General features: G+C 37.8%; 1 protein-coding gene across 1 annotated transcript in view; it reads left to right on the top strand.

The window, feature by feature from the left end:
* Window positions 1–23,525, top strand: part of LOC134842841 (cyclin-dependent kinase 12-like) — a 59,405-nt gene that overhangs the window by 25,816 nt on the left and 10,064 nt on the right. The window contains exons 2-3 of the mRNA XM_063859339.1: window positions 17,939–18,184; window positions 23,344–23,514. Coding sequence (XP_063715409.1) covers window positions 17,994–18,184; window positions 23,344–23,514 — 362 coding nt within the window. The 5' untranslated portion in view covers window positions 17,939–17,993. The remainder of the gene's footprint in view (window positions 1–17,938; window positions 18,185–23,343; window positions 23,515–23,525) is intronic.

The following is a 23,525-nucleotide window of genomic DNA, read 5'->3' as shown; positions in this document are numbered from 1 at the left end:
TTTATCGACCAAGAACTTGAAATTAAAAAAATGACATGTAAAAAAAATTTCGCTAAGTGTAAACCGCGCTTCATACTTCTGAGAAAAAACATGCCCGGTTTCCAACTCATAGAATCACTGAACCTGCAGCTGCAGCTGGTGTCACTAGTTGAATAAACACCAAAATCTAACCTCGCAGTGAAAGCAGCAATGATTCTCCCACATCTGCAGCTGTCTAAATGAGGATCCAAATCCAACACTCTGAGCCGCCGATGATTTTATGGAAGCGAGGCCTACCAGACAAACTTTCACTAAATCAAAAGCTCCCCAAACTTGAATTACTGGTACCATGTTTTTTACAAGAGATTGATCAAATGAATTGATTTTGTAACTAAACTTTCCTTTACCTGGAACAAAAAGCAGGCTAAACACCTTTATGAAAGGTGTAAAATGGGAAATTTTAAACAGGTGACGAGACTCATCCGATTAAATCTTAGTTTATTCCCGAAAACTATGACTATTTTCACAACTTTTTCGAAAAATTTGAGGTTTGAGCTACGTTTCAGCAAGGTTTCAGAATGGGTTCAGCTAATATGAGCTTTGATTTAGATAGTCAGTACACTAAATATCACTTGTGCGTGCTCAATTTGATCAAATCTTATTGCGTTTCCAAATTTTGAGGAAAAAGTAAAAGAAAGGTAATTTTTTGTAGAAAATTTCTTAAAATTTTTTGAATAATAGCTAGTGGTATACAATTTTTTTTTCAAACTGTACATATTATATTTATGGATACATCACAAAAATGATAGAAATGGTCAAAACATTTTAAAAAAAATAAAGATTTCTGCATCAAAAACTCAGTTTTCTTACCATTTTGATACCATAATACTAAAACAATGCATCTTATATTATTACAGATGCAATGTTTGAATCAATTTTGTTAAAAAATACTTATTTACCTAACTGTACTACATTTGATGCCAATCTTTATAAATTCTAAAAGATTTATTTCCATAAAACTTTTGGTGCACCAGTTCCATATTCTTTTGGCGTCTACTTTTTACTATTACGGGGTTATTCGATACTATCTTGTAATCATCAACATAGCCAAAGCTTGCCAACATTGAGCACTCCGGTAGGCCATTTACAAAGAATATGACCATTAAGGGTCCAAAAATCGACCCCTGAGGTACATCCAAAATCATAGAAAATCTCTTGCCACTCTTATAGCTTGAACAACTTTCTATTCTACCCTACCTTAAAACACGGAAAAGTCGGGCGCCAAGATTTTTTTGAAATTTACAATCTCGCCAATTAAACTCTGAAAAATATCAGAAGAGATTGACGTTACTGTAAGAAGAGTTATTGGGCTGTAATTGAAAACTGGTTGTTTGTCTCCTGCGCTGGGAACGGGGACAATTTCACTTATTTTCCACGTTGATGAAAAGATGCAATTAATAGCTATCGTGTTGAAAAAGATTTATGGATAGAACACCTGAGTTTTTTCAATGGAAGTTTTCCAAAGTTATAAGGTCTTTAGCTTCATTAATTTCCAGATTTTCGAGTTTTGCTTTGACTTCAATAATTTTAAAATGACCACTTGTTATTTTGCTAAGATGTTGTGAGTTAAATTTAGGATTATTAGCGGTGCGGCAAATCGATTTATTCATTGTGGATTTAAGAAATTGAACACAATTTCTTCGTTCAATATTTAGATTTAAAAAAAGAGAGCGTTGTTGAAGGTCTCTTTCTGTTTCACGGCTGCATTATTTTCCTTGGTTTTTTTTCTTATATCTTACATATAAGCAAAAGCTACTCTCATCAATCTGCTAGAAACAGAGATGGTGTGTGACACGCTAGTTAACATAAAATTGCAATTATCTGAAAGCTTTTTTGTGATTGGTAAATTGAATATCCTGGTTTTTGGGTCAAAAGCTCAGTTATAATGCAATTAACTGCAATTATCAATCGAATAACCCTAATAATTTCCGCCCAGCCCTTTTAGGTGATTTGATCAGAGCAGTAATTTAGTTCTGATCAAAACAATTCAATAATCTCCATGCCAATTTACCGCTAAGTTGATTCTTTCCCGTTCCGCTTGAGGAGCCTTGTTTTTATGGTGTGACGAGTGATATTACAAAGTGAGGCATGCAATCCAAGTCTGTTTGTCATGTACTAATTATTCCGCCGACAACTTTGAATTACAATCGGTTATAATATAGTGTTGATCAAACTGCGCAGTGGTCTCCATGCCAATCAGCCGCGACGTTGTTTCCTTCCACCCCCTCCCCTGCATAACATGATCATTAGTTTTATGGTGTGACGAGTAGTTTTACAAGCTGAGGCATAAAATCCAAGTATGTTTTTAGTGTATTAATTAATGTGATAAACCTATGAAGTAGTTTCAGGTGATGTGACGCCAATGGTACCGTTGTAAGAAGAAGACCCGAAGCGGTATTTCAGAGATAAACTCGTCAATCCGCGATACTCCCTCTCTACCCTACATTTCCACCGCAATTTCCACCCGTGAAAAACCAGGTGATAGTCGGTTTTATTTCTTTTTCATTATTTGTTTTGAAGTCCAGTTTCTTTACAATCCATTTTACAATCTATTCTTTCCCTTGTTTTGCGTTTTTGTACCCTGATCAGTGAGTCTCCGTTCCAAATTACAGGCCGAAGTGGAGCAGGAAACTCGAAATAGGAACCTCGAGGACCAAGTACTGCAGCCCCAAAGATGTCGGAGCCACGGTTCACTCATACAGAGGTGCAAAACTAGCCGACCTTGCCACTACTGTCTCGCGCTACCCCTCGCAGAAACCTAACTGTGGTACGATAATAGCCTGCTTTAATGGTAATTCATCTATGGTTTCAGACTTTTTAAGGATTGCAGATTTTTCATAATTATTGAAGTTCATAAGATTAACCCGATTACTATCCCCATTACCATCCTCTCTGCAAACATTGACTTCATAAAGAGAAAACTTGGTGCTTCAAATATTGCTTTGCTTCGGCTGGTAATTGCCTTTTATCACTCAAGAATCCGAATTGTTTTCCCCAAACTAAACGTTAATTTCTGTGCTAATATGTTTTGTAAAGATCTTCTTCACTTTTCGTTCTTGCAAAAAACATTTCCAGTTTATTGCTCGCTCAGCTAACTTGTATATAGTCAACATAAATTTACCTCCTTGCTGCCAAAATATGGCCCTATCAAGCGCATTGCCCTACTTGCAAACGCCACCTCCGAAAAGGAGGAATTTGGTGTATCACTTGCAAAGCATACATCCACGTCTCATGTAGCGGGCTGCGGAGCAGCACTTTTTATTATAATGGGTTCTCCTGTACACACTGCAACCCCGAAAAATTTCCAAAAGTTTTCAACTCCACCAAAAGACCACCAAGCACAGCCCCTTATAACTCAAGAAGAAACATTACAGGCAACACCCGAACGAAATGTACTGCCCAACTCAACATAACCTAATCCATCGCCCCCAGCAATCGTTACAGTACCCTATCACTGATAGAAATTTATCGACCAAGAACTTGAAATTAAAAAAATGACATGTAAAAAAAATTTCGCTAAGTGTAAACCGCGCTTCATACTTCTGAGAAAAAACATGCCCGGTTTCCAACTCATAGAATCACTGAACCTGCAGCTGCAGCTGGTGTCACTAGTTGAATAAACACCAAAATCTAACCTCGCAGTGAAAGCAGCAATGATTCTCCCACATCTGCAGCTGTCTAAATGAGGATCCAAATCCAACACTCTGAGCCGCCGATGATTTTATGGAAGCGAGGCCTACCAGACAAACTTTCGCTAAATCAAAAGCTCCCCAAAGTAGACATCCAAAACAGAAGAAAAGCGAAGTAAAGAGGAGGAAGTTAAACAGTTCGATGAACTTATAAGTACAGGCAAAATATCTGCCTATCTGCCGCCCCTGACTGCCTTTCAGAAAATAAAACAAAAGAGTACTTCCCCCAAGGCGAAGTCATTGAAGGAAAAACAGTCCATAGTATCCTGAAAACAAAACAACCCTGAACCAACGCAGCGAAAAATAATTATATTACTGAAGTAAGTGAAGACATAATGCCATAATACCCATCTGTACTTGAACAATTATGAGCCAAGACAGTTCAAAAAATAACCCCAAAAACGCGCGGACGCCAAGGTCTAGATGCGTTTGAATGGAGAAGGATATTATTTCATCTCATCCGGATATTCATTGAGCATTGCAAAACAATTTTCAAAGCTATCCTATACAATAGTAAACAAATTTCTCCCCATTGTACAAACCTAAGGGCGTACAAATCGTGTCGTCTGATACCTCCGGCAAAAAATCAGTGGTAGGGCCCATTGGTATAGGCGAGGTTCTTAGACGAATATATGGCTAATGAATCGCCCAATTTAAAAAATTATACCTTACAAATTTCGGGAAAAAAATTAAAAACTACTTGGGATTCAAAACTGCTATCCACAGCTTAAGGAATGAATTCTAGAAACCAGAATATTACGCTTTTTGGACTACTTGTTGACGCACAAAATGCTGTCAACTCGCTCGTAGATATCTTGCTCTAAGAATGTAGACTTCCTTTGACCGGCACTAGAACATGCGCTGGTCAACTCATACAAACATCCCATAAAAACAAATGTCAACAACACGGTTTTGACATCAACCGAAGGCACAACGCAAGGTGATCCCCTCGCAATGGCTGTGTATGTAAATGGATAATACACTGATCGAGCTCCTGCAAAAACTCAATGTTGGTACGCAGATGACGGAAAAGCTGCAGATGATCTTAACATTCTCAGTACAATACTGGACAACCTAGATATGCACGGAAAGTCTTTCGGCTAAAATGTGAAGCCTTCCTAGTGTCAACTCATAAAAGAAAAACCGTCGAGAAAACGCAATAAAGGTATTCGAAGCCAATACAATGGTAAATGGTTTTAGAGTCCTTGGATCGGTTATATTAACTCAATCAGCGTGTGATAAAAATATGGAAGCAAAAGGGAAAATACAACTACGCTAACAAAAAAACTTCCCGAAATAGCTAAAATGTCACCTCAAAAAGCGTAATCCTGCTTCACAAAGGGAATTCAAAACAAATTAAGCTTTTTAACCTCTGGAAGCAATTAAGAAAATGGATGAAATTGAGAAAAAAAAATGCAAGACAGCAGCTACTCCGTAGTATTACTGGTAAAAACCAAATAACCGATGTTGATCACAAGTTTTTTGCACTATCACCAACAATGGGAAGATTTGAGCTCTTATGTAGCACGGACTTTTCCAACAATTATATCTGGTCACGAGCCATTTGTGAAACGTTAGAAAACAGAGATCCAGAAATAGCTGAAAAGGAACAAAATCTCATAAATAGAAACATCAAAACTAAAAGACAAAACATCAAAATTTCAAAAAAACGTTACATTTATACAAAATTGCTCATCAAAAAAAGCTATCACTAAATTTCGCATCATAGAAAGGAGCATTATGCTGGTTTAACGTGCTCCCCCTGAAAAATTACAATTTTTCCTTCAACAAATCAGAGTTGAATGAATGTTTTAATCTGAGATATGGATGGTAACTTCCAAATACTCCACATACATGCCTATGTGGGCAACCGTTTACACTGACCCACCCTCTACACAACCGCATAGGTGGATGCCTCAACGAAGACATATTAAAATTCGTGATACCTTTGCGACATTCTTGGACGAAGTATGCCATGATGTTGATTTAGAACCGAAACTTCAATTGTTGGAAGGCGAAAGCTTTCGCAACAAAACAACCACGACTGAAGATGACATTCGACTCGACATCAAAGGCAAAATGACTCAGGGCAAAACCTTTTCGATAATTTTTTTTCAAACCCCATGCTAAATCCCATGTTGATTTAGAACCGAAACTTCAATTGTTGGAAGGCGAAAGCTTTCGCAACAAAACAACCACGACTGAAGATGACACTCGACTCGACATCAAAGGCAAAATGAAACTTCAATTGTTGGAAGGCGAAAGCTTTCGCAACAAAACAACCACAACTCAAGATGACTTTCGACTCGACATCAAAGGCAAAACAACCACGACTGGAACCGAAACTTAAATTGTTGGAAGGCGAAAGCTTTCGCAACAAAACAGCCACGAGTGAAGATGACACTCGACTCGACATCAAAGGCAATATGAAACTTCAATTGTTGGAAGGCGAAAGCTTTCGCAACAAAACAACCACGACTGAAGATGACATTCGACTCGACATCAAAGGCAAAATGACTCAGGGCAAAACCTTTTCGATAATTTTTTTTCAAACCCCATGCTAAATCCCATGTTGATTTAGAACCGAAACTTCAATTGTTGGAAGGCGAAAGCTTTCGCAACAAAACAACCACGACTGAAGATGACACTCGACTCGACATCAAAGGCAAAATGAAACTTCAATTGTTGGAAGGCGAAAGCTTTCGCAACAAAACAACCACAACTCAAGATGACTTTCGACTCGACATCAAAGGCAAAACAACCACGACTGGAACCGAAACTTAAATTGTTGGAAGGCGAAAGCTTTCGCAACAAAACAGCCACGAGTGAAGATGACACTCGACTCGACATCAAAGGCAATATGAAACTTCAATTGTTGGAAGGCGAAAGCTTTCGCAACAAAACAACCACGACTGAAGATGACATTCGACTCGACATCAAAGGCAAAATGACTCAGGGCAAAACCTTTTCGATAATTTTTTTTCAAACCCCATGCTAAATCCCATGTTGATTTAGAACCGAAACTTCAATTGTTGGAAGGCGAAAGCTTTCGCAACAAAACAACCACGACTGAAGATGACACTCGACTCGACATCAAAGGCAAAATGAAACTTCAATTGTTGGAAGGCGAAAGCTTTCGCAACAAAACAACCACAACTCAAGATGACTTTCGACTCGACATCAAAGGCAAAACAACCACGACTGGAACCGAAACTTAAATTGTTGGAAGGCGAAAGCTTTCGCAACAAAACAGCCACGAGTGAAGATGACACTCGACTCGACATCAAAGGCAATATGAAACTTCAATTGTTGGAAGGCGAAAGCTTTCGCAACAAAACAACCACGACTGAAGATGACATTCGACTCGACATCAAAGGCAAAATGACTCAGGGCAAAACCTTTTCGATAATTTTTTTTCAAACCCCATGCTAAATCCCATGTTGATTTAGAACCGAAACTTCAATTGTTGGAAGGCGAAAGCTTTCGCAACAAAACAACCACGACTGAAGATGACACTCGACTCGACATCAAAGGCAAAATGAAACTTCAATTGTTGGAAGGCGAAAGCTTTCGCAACAAAACAACCACAACTCAAGATGACTTTCGACTCGACATCAAAGGCAAAACAACCACGACTGGAACCGAAACTTAAATTGTTGGAAGGCGAAAGCTTTCGCAACAAAACAGCCACGAGTGAAGATGACACTCGACTCGACATCAAAGGCAATATGAAACTTCAATTGTTGGAAGGCGAAAGCTTTCGCAACAAAACAACCACGACTGAAGATGACATTCGACTCGACATCAAAGGCAAAATGACTCAGGGCAAAACCTTTTCGATAATTTTTTTTCAAACCCCATGCTAAATCCCATGTTGATTTAGAACCGAAACTTCAATTGTTGGAAGGCGAAAGCTTTCGCAACAAAACAACCACGACTGAAGATGACACTCGACTCGACATCAAAGGCAAAATGAAACTTCAATTGTTGGAAGGCGAAAGCTTTCGCAACAAAACAACCACAACTCAAGATGACTTTCGACTCGACATCAAAGGCAAAACAACCACGACTGGAACCGAAACTTAAATTGTTGGAAGGCGAAAGCTTTCGCAACAAAACAGCCACGAGTGAAGATGACACTCGACTCGACATCAAAGGCAATATGAAACTTCAATTGTTGGAAGGCGAAAGCTTTCGCAACAAAACAACCACGACTGAAGATGACACTCGACTCGACATCAAAGGCAAAATGAAACTTCAATTGTTGGAAGGCGAAAGCTTTCGCAACAAAACAACCACAACTCAAGATGACTTTCGACTCGACATCAAAGGCAAAACAACCACGACTGGAACCGAAACTTAAATTGTTGGAAGGCGAAAGCTTTCGCAACAAAACAGCCACGAGTGAAGATGACACTCGACTCGACATCAAAGGCAATATGAAACTTCAATTGTTGGAAGGCGAAAGCTTTCGCAACAAAACAACCACGACTGAAGATGACACTCGACTCGACATCAAAGGCAAAATTACTCTGGGCAACACCTCGCTAATTTTCTTTATAAATTCTAAAATATTTATTTCCATAAAACTTTTGGTGCACCAGTTCCATATTCTTTTGGCGTCTACTTTTTACTATTACGGGGTTATTCGATACTATCTTGTAATCATCAACATAGCCAAAGCTTGCCAACATTGAGCACTCCGGTAGGCCATTTACAAAGAATATGACCATTAAGGGTCCAAAAATCGACCCCTGAGGTACATCCAAAATCATAGAAAATCTCTTGCCACTCTTATAGCTTGAACAACTTTCTATTCTACCCTACCTTAAAACACGGAAAAGTCGGGCGCCAAGATTTTTTTGAAATTTACAATCTCGCCAATTAAACTCTGAAAAATATCAGAAGAGATTGACGTTACTGTAAGAAGAGTTATTGGGCTGTAATTGAAAACTGGTTGTTTGTCTCCTGCGCTGGGAACGGGGACAATTTCACTTATTTTCCACGTTGATGAAAAGATGCAATTAATAGCTATCGTGTTGAAAAAGATTTATGGATAGAACACCTGAGTTTTTTCAATGGAAGTTTTCCAAAGTTATAAGGTCTTTAGCTTCATTAATTTCCAGATTTTCGAGTTTTGCTTTGACTTCAATAATTTTAAAATGACCACTTGTTATTTTGCTAAGATGTTGTGAGTTAAATTTAGGATTATTAGCGGTGCGGCAAATCGATTTATTCATTGTGGATTTAAGAAATTGAACACAATTTCTTCGTTCAATATTTAGATTTAAAAAAAGAGAGCGTTGTTGAAGGTCTCTTTCTGTTTCACGGCTGCATTATTTTCCTTGGTTTTTTTTCTTATATCTTACATATAAGCAAAAGCTACTCTCATCAATCTGCTAGAAACAGAGATGGTGTGTGACACGCTAGTTAACATAAAATTGCAATTATCTGAAAGCTTTTTTGTGATTGGTAAATTGAATATCCTGGTTTTTGGGTCAAAAGCTCAGTTATAATGCAATTAACTGCAATTATCAATCGAATAACCCTAATAATTTCCGCCCAGCCCTTTTAGGTGATTTGATCAGAGCAGTAATTTAGTTCTGATCAAAACAATTCAATAATCTCCATGCCAATTTACCGCTAAGTTGATTCTTTCCCGTTCCGCTTGAGGAGCCTTGTTTTTATGGTGTGACGAGTGATATTACAAAGTGAGGCATGCAATCCAAGTCTGTTTGTCATGTACTAATTATTCCGCCGACAACTTTGAATTACAATCGGGGATTGTGAGTAAACGTTTTTTTGTTACATTCTGCAGGTATTTATTGTTGTTGCCGTTGTTGATGTGAGTTTTCAGCTGAAGTTGGTTGTTGGTCATTTTTTGTTTCTTTAGAAAATTTTTCAGTTGTTTTTTTTACCGTTGGCATCAGCACGCAATTTGCTATATGCATAAGTTATGCTATGAGTAATGTTCGTCCACATGTTTCCACATTCCTACTATGGTTCGCTTATTGAGTCCCGCTTCGCTGTTGCCCTCGGTCTGTTTGTTGATCCGGTTTGCGTCTCGACGAGCTCGAAAGGTAAATTCTTCTAGTGCTTTCTCAGTTCTTACGTTGGCGAGTTTGAAAATGTCTTTTGTTCTCAGATTTGATTCTGGGTAGCGCGACAGATTTGGAATTGAATCTTTTATGTTTTTCAGACTTGAGAGAGGAAGAAAAGATCTGTGAGTTGAAAACACATTGGAAGCAGCAATACATTCAAAGATCGTAACTTGTTGATGTAATTGTTTTGTGAGCAAGCTGTAATCCATTTCGGGGCTTTATTCTGGAAGCCCTCAATGTAAACTTTTCCCGAAAGTACATAAGGACGAAAAATAAAACCAAGTTCTAAGACGACTAGCGAGCGCCTAAACAGAGCTTCACTTCCGTTTAACCGTCTCTACCATAGCCAGTTTAATGTGTGGTTCTCGTAACATCGGGTCAACGAAATCGCTACTACCTAAAAGCTATCGGCCAAACCGGTCAAATTAACTTGGTTACCGCTCAAACTAACTTGGCTCATCGCTGGGTCTCTGGATTTACTCTTTGGTAGATGAAATCATCATATCAATCGGAGATGAGTCGACCATTTTCATTAACTCCTAGATTCTCATTATTTGCAAATAATCGGATATTAATTTAAATTGAATTCCGGGATGCTGAAATTTGTTTTAAAATCAGTTAAATTTTACTCTCCAGTACCACTCCGGTTTCCTGAATCCGCGTCAAGAAGCGTCTTCTTCACAATCGGAAAGGGTGACAAGTTCTCTCGTTAGCCCTCTTGATTCACGGCAATTGCACTGCAACAATTTAAGCAGCACAATTTTTACAACTCGGAGCTTCTTCTCTTCAAATACTGATAGCTGTAGTTTCAATAGTTTTTCATATCTGTAGTGCATCTGTTTTCTATCAGCTAAAATTATCTGTCTAAGTTTCGCGGCTCTCAATTTTCGCGAATTTTCAAGATCATCGCGTGTCTTTATTTTGAATGAATTAAAAAAAAAACCATGTCATTCTCAACTGAACCTTCCCAATTCGTTCATTGTAGTAAATAAGACCGTTAATCAACACAATTAACACATCGTACATCAAAACTGCTTGAACTAAAAATTCCTTGTCGACATGCGTTTCCAGGTCTTTCTGGTCGAATGACACACCAGGCTAGTGAGATCGTGTCTCCCCAGATGGTTACACGAGAGTCCATACATCAAGATCGGCATTAATATTGAGTTGCATGGGCCTAGTTTAATCAGTGGTGCTCTCCTGTGTGTGTGCAACGTAGTAGGGGATTTGCTTAGCAGTTAATGGCGGCTGAAAGTTTTGGGCGTGGTTGCTTTTTCTTTCTAAAAATTTTTCCATTTAACCCTTCTAGGCGTTGTGGTCAGAACATTAATATAGTGTTGATCAAACTGCGCAGTGGTCTCCATGCCAATCAGCCGCGACGTTGTTTCCTTCCACCCCCTCCCCTGCATAACATGATCATTAGTTTTATGGTGTGACGAGTAGTTTTACAAGCTGAGGCATAAAATCCAAGTATGTTTTTAGTGTATTAATTAATGTGATAAACCTATGAAGTAGTTTCAGGTGATGTGACGCCAATGGTACCGTTGTAAGAAGAAGACCCGAAGCGGTATTTCAGAGATAAACTCGTCAATCCGCGATACTCCCTCTCTACCCTACATTTCCACCGCAATTTCCACCCGTGAAAAACCAGGTGATAGTCGGTTTTATTTCTTTTTCATTATTTGTTTTGAAGTCCAGTTTCTTTACAATCCATTTTACAATCTATTCTTTCCCTTGTTTTGCGTTTTTGTACCCTGATCAGTGAGTCTCCGTTCCAAATTACAGGCCGAAGTGGAGCAGGAAACTCGAAATAGGAACCTCGAGGACCAAGTACTGCAGCCCCAAAGATGTCGGAGCCACGGTTCACTCATACAGAGGTGCAAAACTAGCCGACCTTGCCACTACTGTCTCGCGCTACCCCTCGCAGAAACCTAACTGTGGTACGATAATAGCCTGCTTTAATGGTAATTCATCTATGGTTTCAAACTTTTTAAGGATTGCAGATTTTTCATAATTATTGAAGTTCATAAGATTAACCCGATTACTATCCCCATTACCATCCTCTCTGCAAACATTGACTTCATAAAGAGAAAACTTGGTGCTTCAAATATTGCTTTGCTTCGGCTGGTAATTGCCTTTTATCACTCAAGAATCCGAATTGTTTTCCCCAAACTAAACGTTAATTTCTGTGCTAATATGTTTTGTAAAGATCTTCTTCACTTTTCGTTCTTGCAAAAAACATTTCCAGTTTATTGCTCGCTCAGCTAACTTGTATATAGTCAACATAAATTTACCTCCTTGCTGCCAAAATATGGCCCTATCAAGCGCATTGCCCTACTTGCAAACGCCACCTCCGAAAAGGAGGAATTTGGTGTATCACTTGCAAAGCATACATCCACGTCTCATGTAGCGGGCTGCGGAGCAGCACTTTTTATTATAATGGGTTCTCCTGTACACACTGCAACCCCGAAAAATTTCCAAAAGTTTTCAACTCCACCAAAAGACCACCAAGCACAGCCCCTTATAACTCAAGAAGAAACATTACAGGCAACACCCGAACGAAATGTACTGCCCAACTCAACATAACCTAATCCATCGCCCCCAGCAATCGTTACAGTACCCTATCACTGATAGAAATTTATCGACCAAGAACTTGAAATTAAAAAAATGACATGTAAAAAAAATTTCGCTAAGTGTAAACCGCGCTTCATACTTCTGAGAAAAAACATGCCCGGTTTCCAACTCATAGAATCACTGAACCTGCAGCTGCAGCTGGTGTCACTAGTTGAATAAACACCAAAATCTAACCTCGCAGTGAAAGCAGCAATGATTCTCCCACATCTGCAGCTGTCTAAATGAGGATCCAAATCCAACACTCTGAGCCGCCGATGATTTTATGGAAGCGAGGCCTACCAGACAAACTTTCACTAAATCAAAAGCTCCCCAAAGTAGACATCCAAAACAGAAGAAAAGCGAAGTAAAGGAGGAAGTTAAACAGTTCGATGAACTTATAAGTACAGGCAAAATATCTGCCTATCTGCCGCCCCTGACTGCCTTTCAGAAAATAAAACAAAAGAGTACTTCCCCCAAGGCGAAGTCATTGAAGGAAAAACAGTCCATAGTATCCTGAAAACAAAACAACCCTGAACCAACGCAGCGAAAAATAATTATATTACTGAAGTAAGTGAAGACATAATGCCATAATACCCATCTGTACTTGAACAATTATGAGCCAAGACAGTTCAAAAAATAACCCCAAAAACGCGCGGACGCCAAGGTCTAGATGCGTTTGAATGGAGAAGGATATTATTTCATCTCATCCGGATATTCATTGAGCATTGCAAAACAATTTTCAAAGCTATCCTATACAATAGTAAACAAATTTCTCCCCATTGTACAAACCTAAGGGCGTACAAATCGTGTCGTCTGATACCTCCGGCAAAAAATCAGTGGTAGGGCCCATTGGTATAGGCGAGGTTCTTAGACGAATATATGGCTAATGAATCGCCCAATTTAAAAAATTATACCTTACAAATTTCGGGAAAAAAATTAAAAACTACTTGGGATTCAAAACTGCTATCCACAGCTTAAGGAATGAATTCTAGAAACCAGAATATTACGCTTTTTGGACTACTTGTTGACGCACAAAATGCTGTCAACTCGCTCGTAGATATCTTGCTCTAAGAATGTAGACTTCCTTTGACCGGCACTAGAACATGCGCTGGTCAACTCATACAAACATCCCATAAAAACAAATGTCAACAACACGGTTTTGACATCAACCGAAGGCACAACGCAAGGTGATCCCCTCGCAATGGCTGTGTATGTAAATGGATAATACACTGATCGAGCTCCTGCAAAAACTCAATGTTGGTACGCAGATGACGGAAAAGCTGCAGATGATCTTAACATTCTCAGTACAATACTGGACAACCTAGATATGCACGGAAAGTCTTTCGGCTAAAATGTGAAGCCTTCCTAGTGTCAACTCATAAAAGAAAAACCGTCGAGAAAACGCAATAAAGGTATTCGAAGCCAATACAATGGTAAATGGTTTTAGAGTCCTTGGATCGGTTATATTAACTCAATCAGCGTGTGATAAAAATATGGAAGCAAAAGGGAAAATACAACTACGCTAACAAAAAAACTTCCCGAAATAGCTAAAATGTCACCTCAAAAAGCGTAATCCTGCTTCACAAAGGGAATTCAAAACAAATTAAGCTTTTTAACCTCTGGAAGCAATTAAGAAAATGGATGAAATTGAGAAAAAAAAATGCAAGACAGCAGCTACTCCGTAGTATTACTGGTAAAAACCAAATAACCGATGTTGATCACAAGTTTTTTGCACTATCACCAACAATGGGAAGATTTGAGCTCTTATGTAGCACGGACTTTTCCAACAATTATATCTGGTCACGAGCCATTTGTGAAACGTTAGAAAACAGAGATCCAGAAATAGCTGAAAAGGAACAAAATCTCATAAATAGAAACATCAAAACTAAAAGACAAAACATCAAAATTTCAAAAAAACGTTACATTTATACAAAATTGCTCATCAAAAAAAAGCTATCACTAAATTTCGCATCATAGAAAGGAGCATTATGCTGGTTTAACGTGCTCCCCCTGAAAAATTACAATTTTTCCTTCAACAAATCAGAGTTGAATGAATGTTTTAATCTGAGATATGGATGGTAACTTCCAAATACTCCACATACATGCCTATGTGGGCAACCGTTTACACTGACCCACCCTCTACACAACCGCATAGGTGGATGCCTCAACGAAGACATATTAAAATTCGTGATACCTTTGCGACATTCTTGGACGAAGTATGCCATGATGTTGATTTAGAACCGAAACTTCAATTGTTGGAAGGCGAAAGCTTTCGCAACAAAACAACCACGACTGAAGATGACATTCGACTCGACATCAAAGGCAAAATGACTCAGGGCAAAACCTTTTCGATAATTTTTTTTCAAACCCCATGCTAAATCCCATGTTGATTTAGAACCGAAACTTCAATTGTTGGAAGGCGAAAGCTTTCGCAACAAAACAACCACGACTGAAGATGACACTCGACTCGACATCAAAGGCAAAATGAAACTTCAATTGTTGGAAGGCGAAAGCTTTCGCAACAAAACAACCACAACTCAAGATGACTTTCGACTCGACATCAAAGGCAAAACAACCACGACTGGAACCGAAACTTCAATTGTTGGAAGGCGAAAGCTTTCGCAACAAAACAGCCACGAGTGAAGATGACACTCGACTCGACATCAAAGGCAATATGAAACTTCAATTGTTGGAAGGCGAAAGCTTTCGCAACAAAACAACCACGACTGAAGATGACATTCGACTCGACATCAAAGGCAAAATGACTCAGGGCAAAACCTTTTCGATAATTTTTTTTCAAACCCCATGCTAAATCCCATGTTGATTTAGAACCGAAACTTCAATTGTTGGAAGGCGAAAGCTTTCGCAACAAAACAACCACGACTGAAGATGACACTCGACTCGACATCAAAGGCAAAATGAAACTTCAATTGTTGGAAGGCGAAAGCTTTCGCAACAAAACAACCACAACTCAAGATGACTTTCGACTCGACATCAAAGGCAAAACAACCACGACTGGAACCGAAACTTAAATTGTTGGAAGGCGAAAGCTTTCGCAACAAAACAGCCACGAGTGAAGATGACACTCGACTCGACATCAAAGGCAATATGAAACTTCAATTGTTGGAAGGCGAAAGCTTTCGCAACAAAACAACCACGACTGAAGATGACATTCGACTCGACATCAAAGGCAAAATGACTCAGGGCAAAACCTTTTCGATAATTTTTTTTCAAACCCCATGCTAAATCCCATGTTGATTTAGAACCGAAACTTCAATTGTTGGAAGGCGAAAGCTTTCGCAACAAAACAACCACGACTGAAGATGACACTCGACTCGACATCAAAGGCAAAATGAAACTTCAATTGTTGGAAGGTGAAAGCTTTCGCAACAAAACAACCACAACTCAAGATGACTTTCGACTCGACATCAAAGGCAAAACAACCACGACTGGAACCGAAACTTCAATTGTTGGAAGGCGAAAGCTTTCGCAACAAAACAGCCACGAGTGAAGATGACACTCGACTCGACATCAAAGGCAATATGAAACTTCAATTGTTGGAAGGCGAAAGCTTTCGCAACAAAACAACCACGACTGAAGATGACATTCGACTCGACATCAAAGGCAAAATGACTCAGGGCAAAACCTTTTCGATAATTTTTTTTCAAACCCCATGCTAAATCCCATGTTGATTTAGAACCGAAACTTCAATTGTTGGAAGGCGAAAGCTTTCGCAACAAAACAACCACGACTGAAGATGACACTCGACTCGACATCAAAGGCAAAATGAAACTTCAATTGTTGGAAGGCGAAAGCTTTCGCAACAAAACAACCACAACTCAAGATGACTTTCGACTCGACATCAAAGGCAAAACAACCACGACTGGAACCGAAACTTAAATTGTTGGAAGGCGAAAGCTTTCGCAACAAAACAGCCACGAGTGAAGATGACACTCGACTCGACATCAAAGGCAATATGAAACTTCAATTGTTGGAAGGCGAAAGCTTTCGCAACAAAACAACCACGACTGAAGATGACATTCGACTCGACATCAAAGGCAAAATGACTCAGGGCAAAACCTTTTCGATAATTTTTTTTCAAACCCCATGCTAAATCCCATGTTGATTTAGAACCGAAACTTCAATTGTTGGAAGGCGAAAGCTTTCGCAACAAAACAACCACGACTGAAGATGACACTCGACTCGACATCAAAGGCAAAATGAAACTTCAATTGTTGGAAGGCGAAAGCTTTCGCAACAAAACAACCACAACTCAAGATGACTTTCGACTCGACATCAAAGGCAAAACAACCACGACTGGAACCGAAACTTAAATTGTTGGAAGGCGAAAGCTTTCGCAACAAAACAGCCACGAGTGAAGATGACACTCGACTCGACATCAAAGGCAATATGAAACTTCAATTGTTGGAAGGCGAAAGCTTTCGCAACAAAACAACCACGACTGAAGATGACACTCGACTCGACATCAAAGGCAAAATTACTCTGGGCAACACCTCGCTAATTTTTTTTCGAATACCATGCTAAATCCTGCGCTTAAACTTTATTTGAGGCCTAAAATTAGCATGAGAAGGTCAAAACACTGAAAAAACTACAAAGAATTGTGGAAGTGGAACACAGCAGCTTTGTTGCCCTAATTTTTGCGTGTACTGGACGAGCAGCACCAGGCTCTACAAAAACCTTCCAGAAATTAGCTGAGAAATTAAGCGAAAAACGGAGCGACTCATACTCCGACACAATAAACTGTATAAGAACCAAAATAAGTTTTGCACTTGGGAGGAGTCTAGTCCTCTGCCTCAGCGGGTGAAAAAAACTTAAATACATACAATATAGTCAATTTCATCATTGCTATAATCGAGGAGGGTAGATTTTGATTGACAATTCATGGATGCTTTAAAATCGACTTGTTTTGTTCATAAAATTTTGCCGATGTATTTTTATAGCGTTGGCATGGCCCTATAAAATGTGAGCTATGTTTTCTAGGCAGACCACAAGTGATGAAGGGACACATGACTGTAACCTTGGTTACTATGACACTTCCGACCTTCTAATTTCCATACACCTGCTTCATTCGACTCCTTCATGTTGTCCTATTTTGATGCGTTGATCTCCGTCGCCAGGAGTATAGGTTCAAATCTGCGATGTTCCGGTTTAAGAACGAATGTAACACTTGTATATTATATTATCTCGTGTCGAGTTGCGTGTTCTTATTGAAGAAGCGTAACCCGTATCGATTTTAAATGAAAAGGACTTAAACACTTGACATCTTCTTTTATCATTATCACTTCCATATCTAGAAAATTCCAAGGATTTTGACTGGAATACATGATGAAGGGACTCATGACTGTAACCTCGGTTACTATGATACTTTTGACCTTCTGATTACCGAGAAAGAACGAATTTTAAGTACCCTGAGTTTATCCATTTTAAAAGCTGTTGTTTTTGAGTCAGTTTCAAATAACGTAGCAAAAAAATTTCAGGTTAAAGAATCATGATGGTGTTTCGAAAAATAATGCTGCAATTCTAAGCCCTCATGTCAAGCCGTCACGATGCTTCCCATGGATCAGGTAGCGGACACAGAAGGAAGTGTCCAAGCGAATATGACGATATCAGCTCTGAGTCTGATCAGTTGATGTTGCATCCTACTCTCACTCAGACGGACTCTTCGTCTCGCAAAAAGTCGAAAAAGAAGAAACACAAAAAAGAATCTAAAGAAGAGTCTAGGTGATTTTTTGCTCGGTAATGTACGATTGTAAAAGCGTTATCAATCAGGACATACATTTTTTCAGGCGAACAACCTGTCTAATAATTTCACTGAATCATTTATTAGCGTGATGTATAATAGTTTTGATTTCAGCGTCCTGGTGTGTTCCCTTTTCGAATTTCAAAAGTGTATAGCTAAAATTTTGTTTTCGGCATAACGGGATTGGACCAAAGTTTTGTCGGCGTGATTGCCGCTTAGTAAGGTGTTAAAAGTTGATGAACGTAGTTCAGACTCTTATATAGGTCGCGATGATTTTTTTCACAGTCTTGAAATTGGTTTAGGCTCAAATTTACTTTTTTGCAGTTTGACTTTGATTTCTTTTTAATTTCACTCATTTTCCTTCGTTAAAAGAAGGCAAACTCCACTATCGAACAGCAAAAATGTAAAGGTCACAAAAACTGCATGTACTTCTCACATTATACAAGCTCATACGCTCAAATTCAATTAAAACTACCTGTTAAATAATTTTAGGTAGTAATTAATGTTTCAAATATTTTTATTGAAAAAATGTTGATTTTTGACTTTTGTCCTAGTTTCTAACTGATGGCTCATTTTCAGTTTTTTTTTCTTAAATGTATTGTATTTGGTACATTTTCCAAGTTGTTTTTTTCTCATTGCTTGGGTACTTTTTCATTCAAACTTTCTGTTATAATCGAAAGTTGTTTTGTAAATTTACCAACTCTGATTTTAAATTTATGTTTTTCTGATTAAGCGGGTTAAGCTTATGTTATATTGGCTTAGTCAACTTATATTGCGTAGATTGAAGGTGGATTTTTAAATGCTTTTGCGTGTTTCAGAAGAGCTGTAAAAGTTTCAAAATTTGATAGCTCTTATTTTTTCAAGACTGCATTTTTCATTTTCGGCTGAACGATGTTCGAACCCATTTTAGTTGCCACCCGGTCATTGGTCCTCAATGATTGTTAGGGCTGTTTATGAACATTATCCGAGACAGAGGTAAGAAATTTTCAAGATGTTTTTTTGAAAAACTAAGCTGAAAAACTACTTGGAAAAAAATCAAAAAATGTTTTTTTTTCTCTAAGTAGTTTTTCGGCTTAGTTTTTCAAAAAAAACGATATCATTCTTTACAATATCGGTTTGCGATTAGCAAGCGTTATCAAACTGGAATATAGACTTTTTTGTCGGGTTAACAACTTATTTAACAGAATCACTTGTATCTTCGTTCATATTGAATTCAAACGTCTTTGCGTTCCTGTCCAACTTATAGCCTGAAGGTAATGAATATGCCTGGAACGGCAAAGGCACTGGGTTCGAATCTGACACGGACCTGTTTTTTTCATACGGGAAATATTCTGTTTCAATTAAAGTTGTCGGCCAAATATTTGTCTGCTTATCAGTTGTCGGCTAATTATTTGTCTGCTTATCAGTTGTCGGCTTAGTTGCCACATCTTGAAATCGTTTCTTTTTGCTGCGTGTATTTTTCTGAAATGTTGCTTTAGTGTTCGATTTACTACAATTTGCAATTTTACTTGCCTTGGCTTCGTATTTCCTTCTTTGATTTTTCTTGTTTCGCTAAAATAAAATTTCTTGGTCGAAATTATTTCAGCCTATTTTTTATCGGCTTAATGACCTACATTTGGGTCGTTTGAAGGGAAAAACAATTTGAACACTCGCCTCCTAGTTTTTGATTTAAGTTGTATGTTTACCAATCGGTTTGTTGAAATTTCTTTTTTTTCTTATGGAAAAATATTTCCATAATTTTTGGACAATTTTTAGTCCTTCTGAAGCTTTTTCCAGAAAGACCTTCTGTTCCACTGTGTGCCAGTATACTCCCCTAGGGTCTTTTTACTTAAACCCTCTGTCTACAGCCTTCGAAAATGTTTAAAGGACTATTTGACCCATATATATATTTTTTTTTCTCGAAAAATAACCCTTTCAAGTTTTGGTTTCAATGCCTAGAACGGTTTCCAAAAGCTCACTGCATGAGCGGCTACGCCCAATTTTTTTACACATAAAATTATGGCACTCGGAAAAGTCAATTTTTTTGATTTTCGACCGTTTTTTAACTTTTTGAATATTCTCGAAAACTACCCTGCCATAATTGAGATTTTGGGTTCATTTCGAAGAACGGGTTGTGGGAAAATCATTGGCTTATGCATGCGAAAACTCCCAAATTTTTCTGATAACAATAGTCAGTGACATTCGGAAAAGTCAAAATTTTAATTTTTTTGGCCGTTTTTTTGTAAAATTTTTTTGACATTTTTCGAGAACTAGTCCCAAATCTGAGAATTTGAGTTCCATCGAAATTACAAGTTGATTTAATCCCTTCTGCTTAAGTGGCTACTCGTTATTTTCACACAGTTAGCTATGATTCTCGGAAATATCACATTTTGGATTAGTTGATCATTTTTTGGACTCTTCTCGCTAATTATCCTGCCAAATCTGATATCATAGGTTTAATCTTAAAAAAAGGTTGTTGAAAGCCTACTTTTGTAACTGGCTATGCCCAGTTTCTTTAAGAAAAAAGCAATAGCTTTAAACAAGTCGAAAGTGAAACCTTGACAGTTTTTTTGCAAAGTTTTGAATTTACGCGAAAACTACCGTGCAATTCGGTTTTGGGAATCTTCTCTGCTTAAGCGGGCCACAACATGCTGGAACAATTCATGGATTTTGGAAATCATTGTTTGTTTTTTTTCAGAATTTGTGACAGTTTTTTGAAACTTTTTGAATTTTCTTAAAATTTATGCAATCAAACCTGAGATGAAAGTTTCAATTGAAAGAACCGGTTGCGATAATGGTTCCTGCAGAAGCGGCGGCTCCTTAGTTTTTTTTGCAAGAGAAACGTTATCTCTTTGGGAAAATTGACTATCTTAAAATTTTCAACTCTGCTAACTTATTTTGGTTGAGAAGCAACTACGGTTGTGGGCAAAGTCCAATTTTTGAAATCACATTTTTGTGCCGCATCAGTGTAGCAAATTGATTCAATATCAAACACATACGAAAATTTTGGTTCTGCTATTTGTTCTACAAGATATAAAAACTTTTTTGGTCGACTTATGTTTTTTATGTTCGAGTTGTATCGCAAATGGTGCGAAGCTCGGCTTCGCCTCTGTGTTGAAAGTGTTTTTTGATTATTTGATGTAATTTGTATTTCCTACACTTGCGAGAGCAAGTGTCTTGTGATCGGGAACTAGACTTTTTTCCGTAAAACAACTTTTCTTTCACTTTTGAAATTCCTCATTGCACTTGGTCTGGAGGTAATGCCGTTGGCTTTAAAACCTATGTCAGGGGTTCGAGTTTTGGCCAGCCCTTGTTTTTTCAGTGTCTGCAGTTGAATTTTTTCTTGAAAAAATTTATTAGTAGGATTATAGTATGTCAGCTTATGTATCGTCGGCTTAGTTGCCATCTCATTTTTTTGCGCTGTTATCAGTTTTCTTGGTAGTCTCTAGTGTCGTTGATTAGCTCCTTTAGTTGTTTAAAATTACTATACCTGACTGGTATATTTTCGTTTTTTTCCGATTTCTGTTTTTCCTTAGAAGTTTTTTTCAGCCTTAATGATTTCGGCTCTTGTTTTGTCGGATTAGTGAATTTATTTTGCATTGGTATAAGGATACAAATTAATTATTCTTTCTTGGAAAAAATCAGGTCGGCTTGTAGTATAAAAGTTAAAACTTTTTGATCATTCATTTTTTTGGCCTTTTTTGTTTTTGGCTTAATTGGCGTCTAATAACGTGTTCTCGGCTTAGTTAACGCTTGAAAATTTTATAAAACCCTGTTTACTGAAAGCTTTTTCAGAGATTGATGTTTTCGTATTTCCAAAAAAGTGTTCATTTTTATGCCACAGTCATTTCGTTGGGGATTTTTGTTTTCGGATGAATTGGCGTCAAATCGCGTGTTGTTGGGTTAGTGGTCGCTCGGAAATGATAAAGCTTGTCTGAGTTTTTTTTTTATCTCACTGACCATTTAGTAGCTTGCAATGGTACGCGTTCGTTGCTCCGCTTTGCCTCTCTTTGTTGAAACTCCAATTGATTTTGGAGCTTACTATTTAGTGTCGAGTTAAAAATTTGAGTCTAAATGTTTTCGGCCGATTAGTCTACGGCTCAGTTACCTTAATTTTTCAAATGATCAAATAATTGCTCAAAATGTAATACATGGGTCATCAACCTGTGTATAAAAATATATGTATAACGATAATTTTTTTTCTGACATTTTTTGCTTTGTTTTTCGACTGAAGTTACTGAAGCTCTATCGGCTTAGTTTCCGAATGAGAAGTTTATAGTGGTTAATGATTACATTTGCTTATTCAAGGGCGTATATGGAATTAAACTTCTTTCTTTCGTTATTAGCTGGTAAAAAAATCGAGATAAGTCAATTTTTTTCATTCTCTTATATTCTTATATTGTCCATTTGTTTTACATAATGATTTTTGGTTATTGTTTTGCCAAAATTTTCCTAAACGTTATACTTTGCACATTTTTTTTTAAGTTAAAATTTTTTTGTTGGAATTTCCCATGGATCAAAAAATGTACCTTTTTATCCAGTTTTTTCTAAATGTGATAACTTGCCGTATAAAAAGTTTCGATAATGTGCCGTTTATAAATAGTTCATAAAATTCTAAGAGCGTTAACGCAAAATTTGTAAAGGTGCAAACATTTTCTATATATTTTTTTTCAGTTTCCTTATTCTTTACACATTTTCAACTACATGTTGGCTGTGTTTTAACTTCTGATGGTGTGGTAAATCGATACTACTTCATTTATGTGTCTGTGGTTTGCTTGTGCAGTTTTGGCGCAGTTCTTGAAACTTGGATATTAAAAGATTTTTAGGGTATATTCAAGTTATGTATTATAGGTACCTGAAAAAAAATTGTTTACAGGTATATTCAAAAAAATATTTTTTTTTGTTATTAAATACTTCGGTGAACAAATCATTGCCTAAATATGTTGTTTTTTGTTCATTTTCTCAACCTTTAGCATTTAATGGTTCGGCTGCAGATTGTAGTTTATCATACTTTATAGTGTTGCATTGACTTCTCGTAAGCAACGCAAGCAATATTTTTATTGCAAGCGGCAGGTAATTCTGCGTCGTCAATTCTTATTAATTTCTAGGTTGTCAATCATTATTTCAATTGGTTGTAATCTAAGAGACCTGTTTGGTTTAGAAAATCAAGCGTAGCTGACGCTTCAGGCCAGCCGGAGGAAGAATCAACTGCTTCCCGCAGCGAAAAGAAAAAGAAGAAGAAAAAAGATAGAAGGCGAAGTCCGCAGGATCATGAGTTTCTGGTGACAAGCTCGTATGTGCCAACGCACGAAAATAAAGATGAATCTTGGAAGTAAGATTTAA

Source organism: Symsagittifera roscoffensis, chromosome 3 (genome assembly GCF_963678635.1).
Source record: "Symsagittifera roscoffensis chromosome 3, txSymRosc1.1, whole genome shotgun sequence".
In the NCBI taxonomy this organism is placed as follows: domain Eukaryota; kingdom Metazoa; phylum Xenacoelomorpha; order Acoela; family Convolutidae; genus Symsagittifera; species Symsagittifera roscoffensis.
Note: the sequence above shows the minus strand (reverse complement) of the source record. Positions and strands in the feature narration are given on the sequence as shown.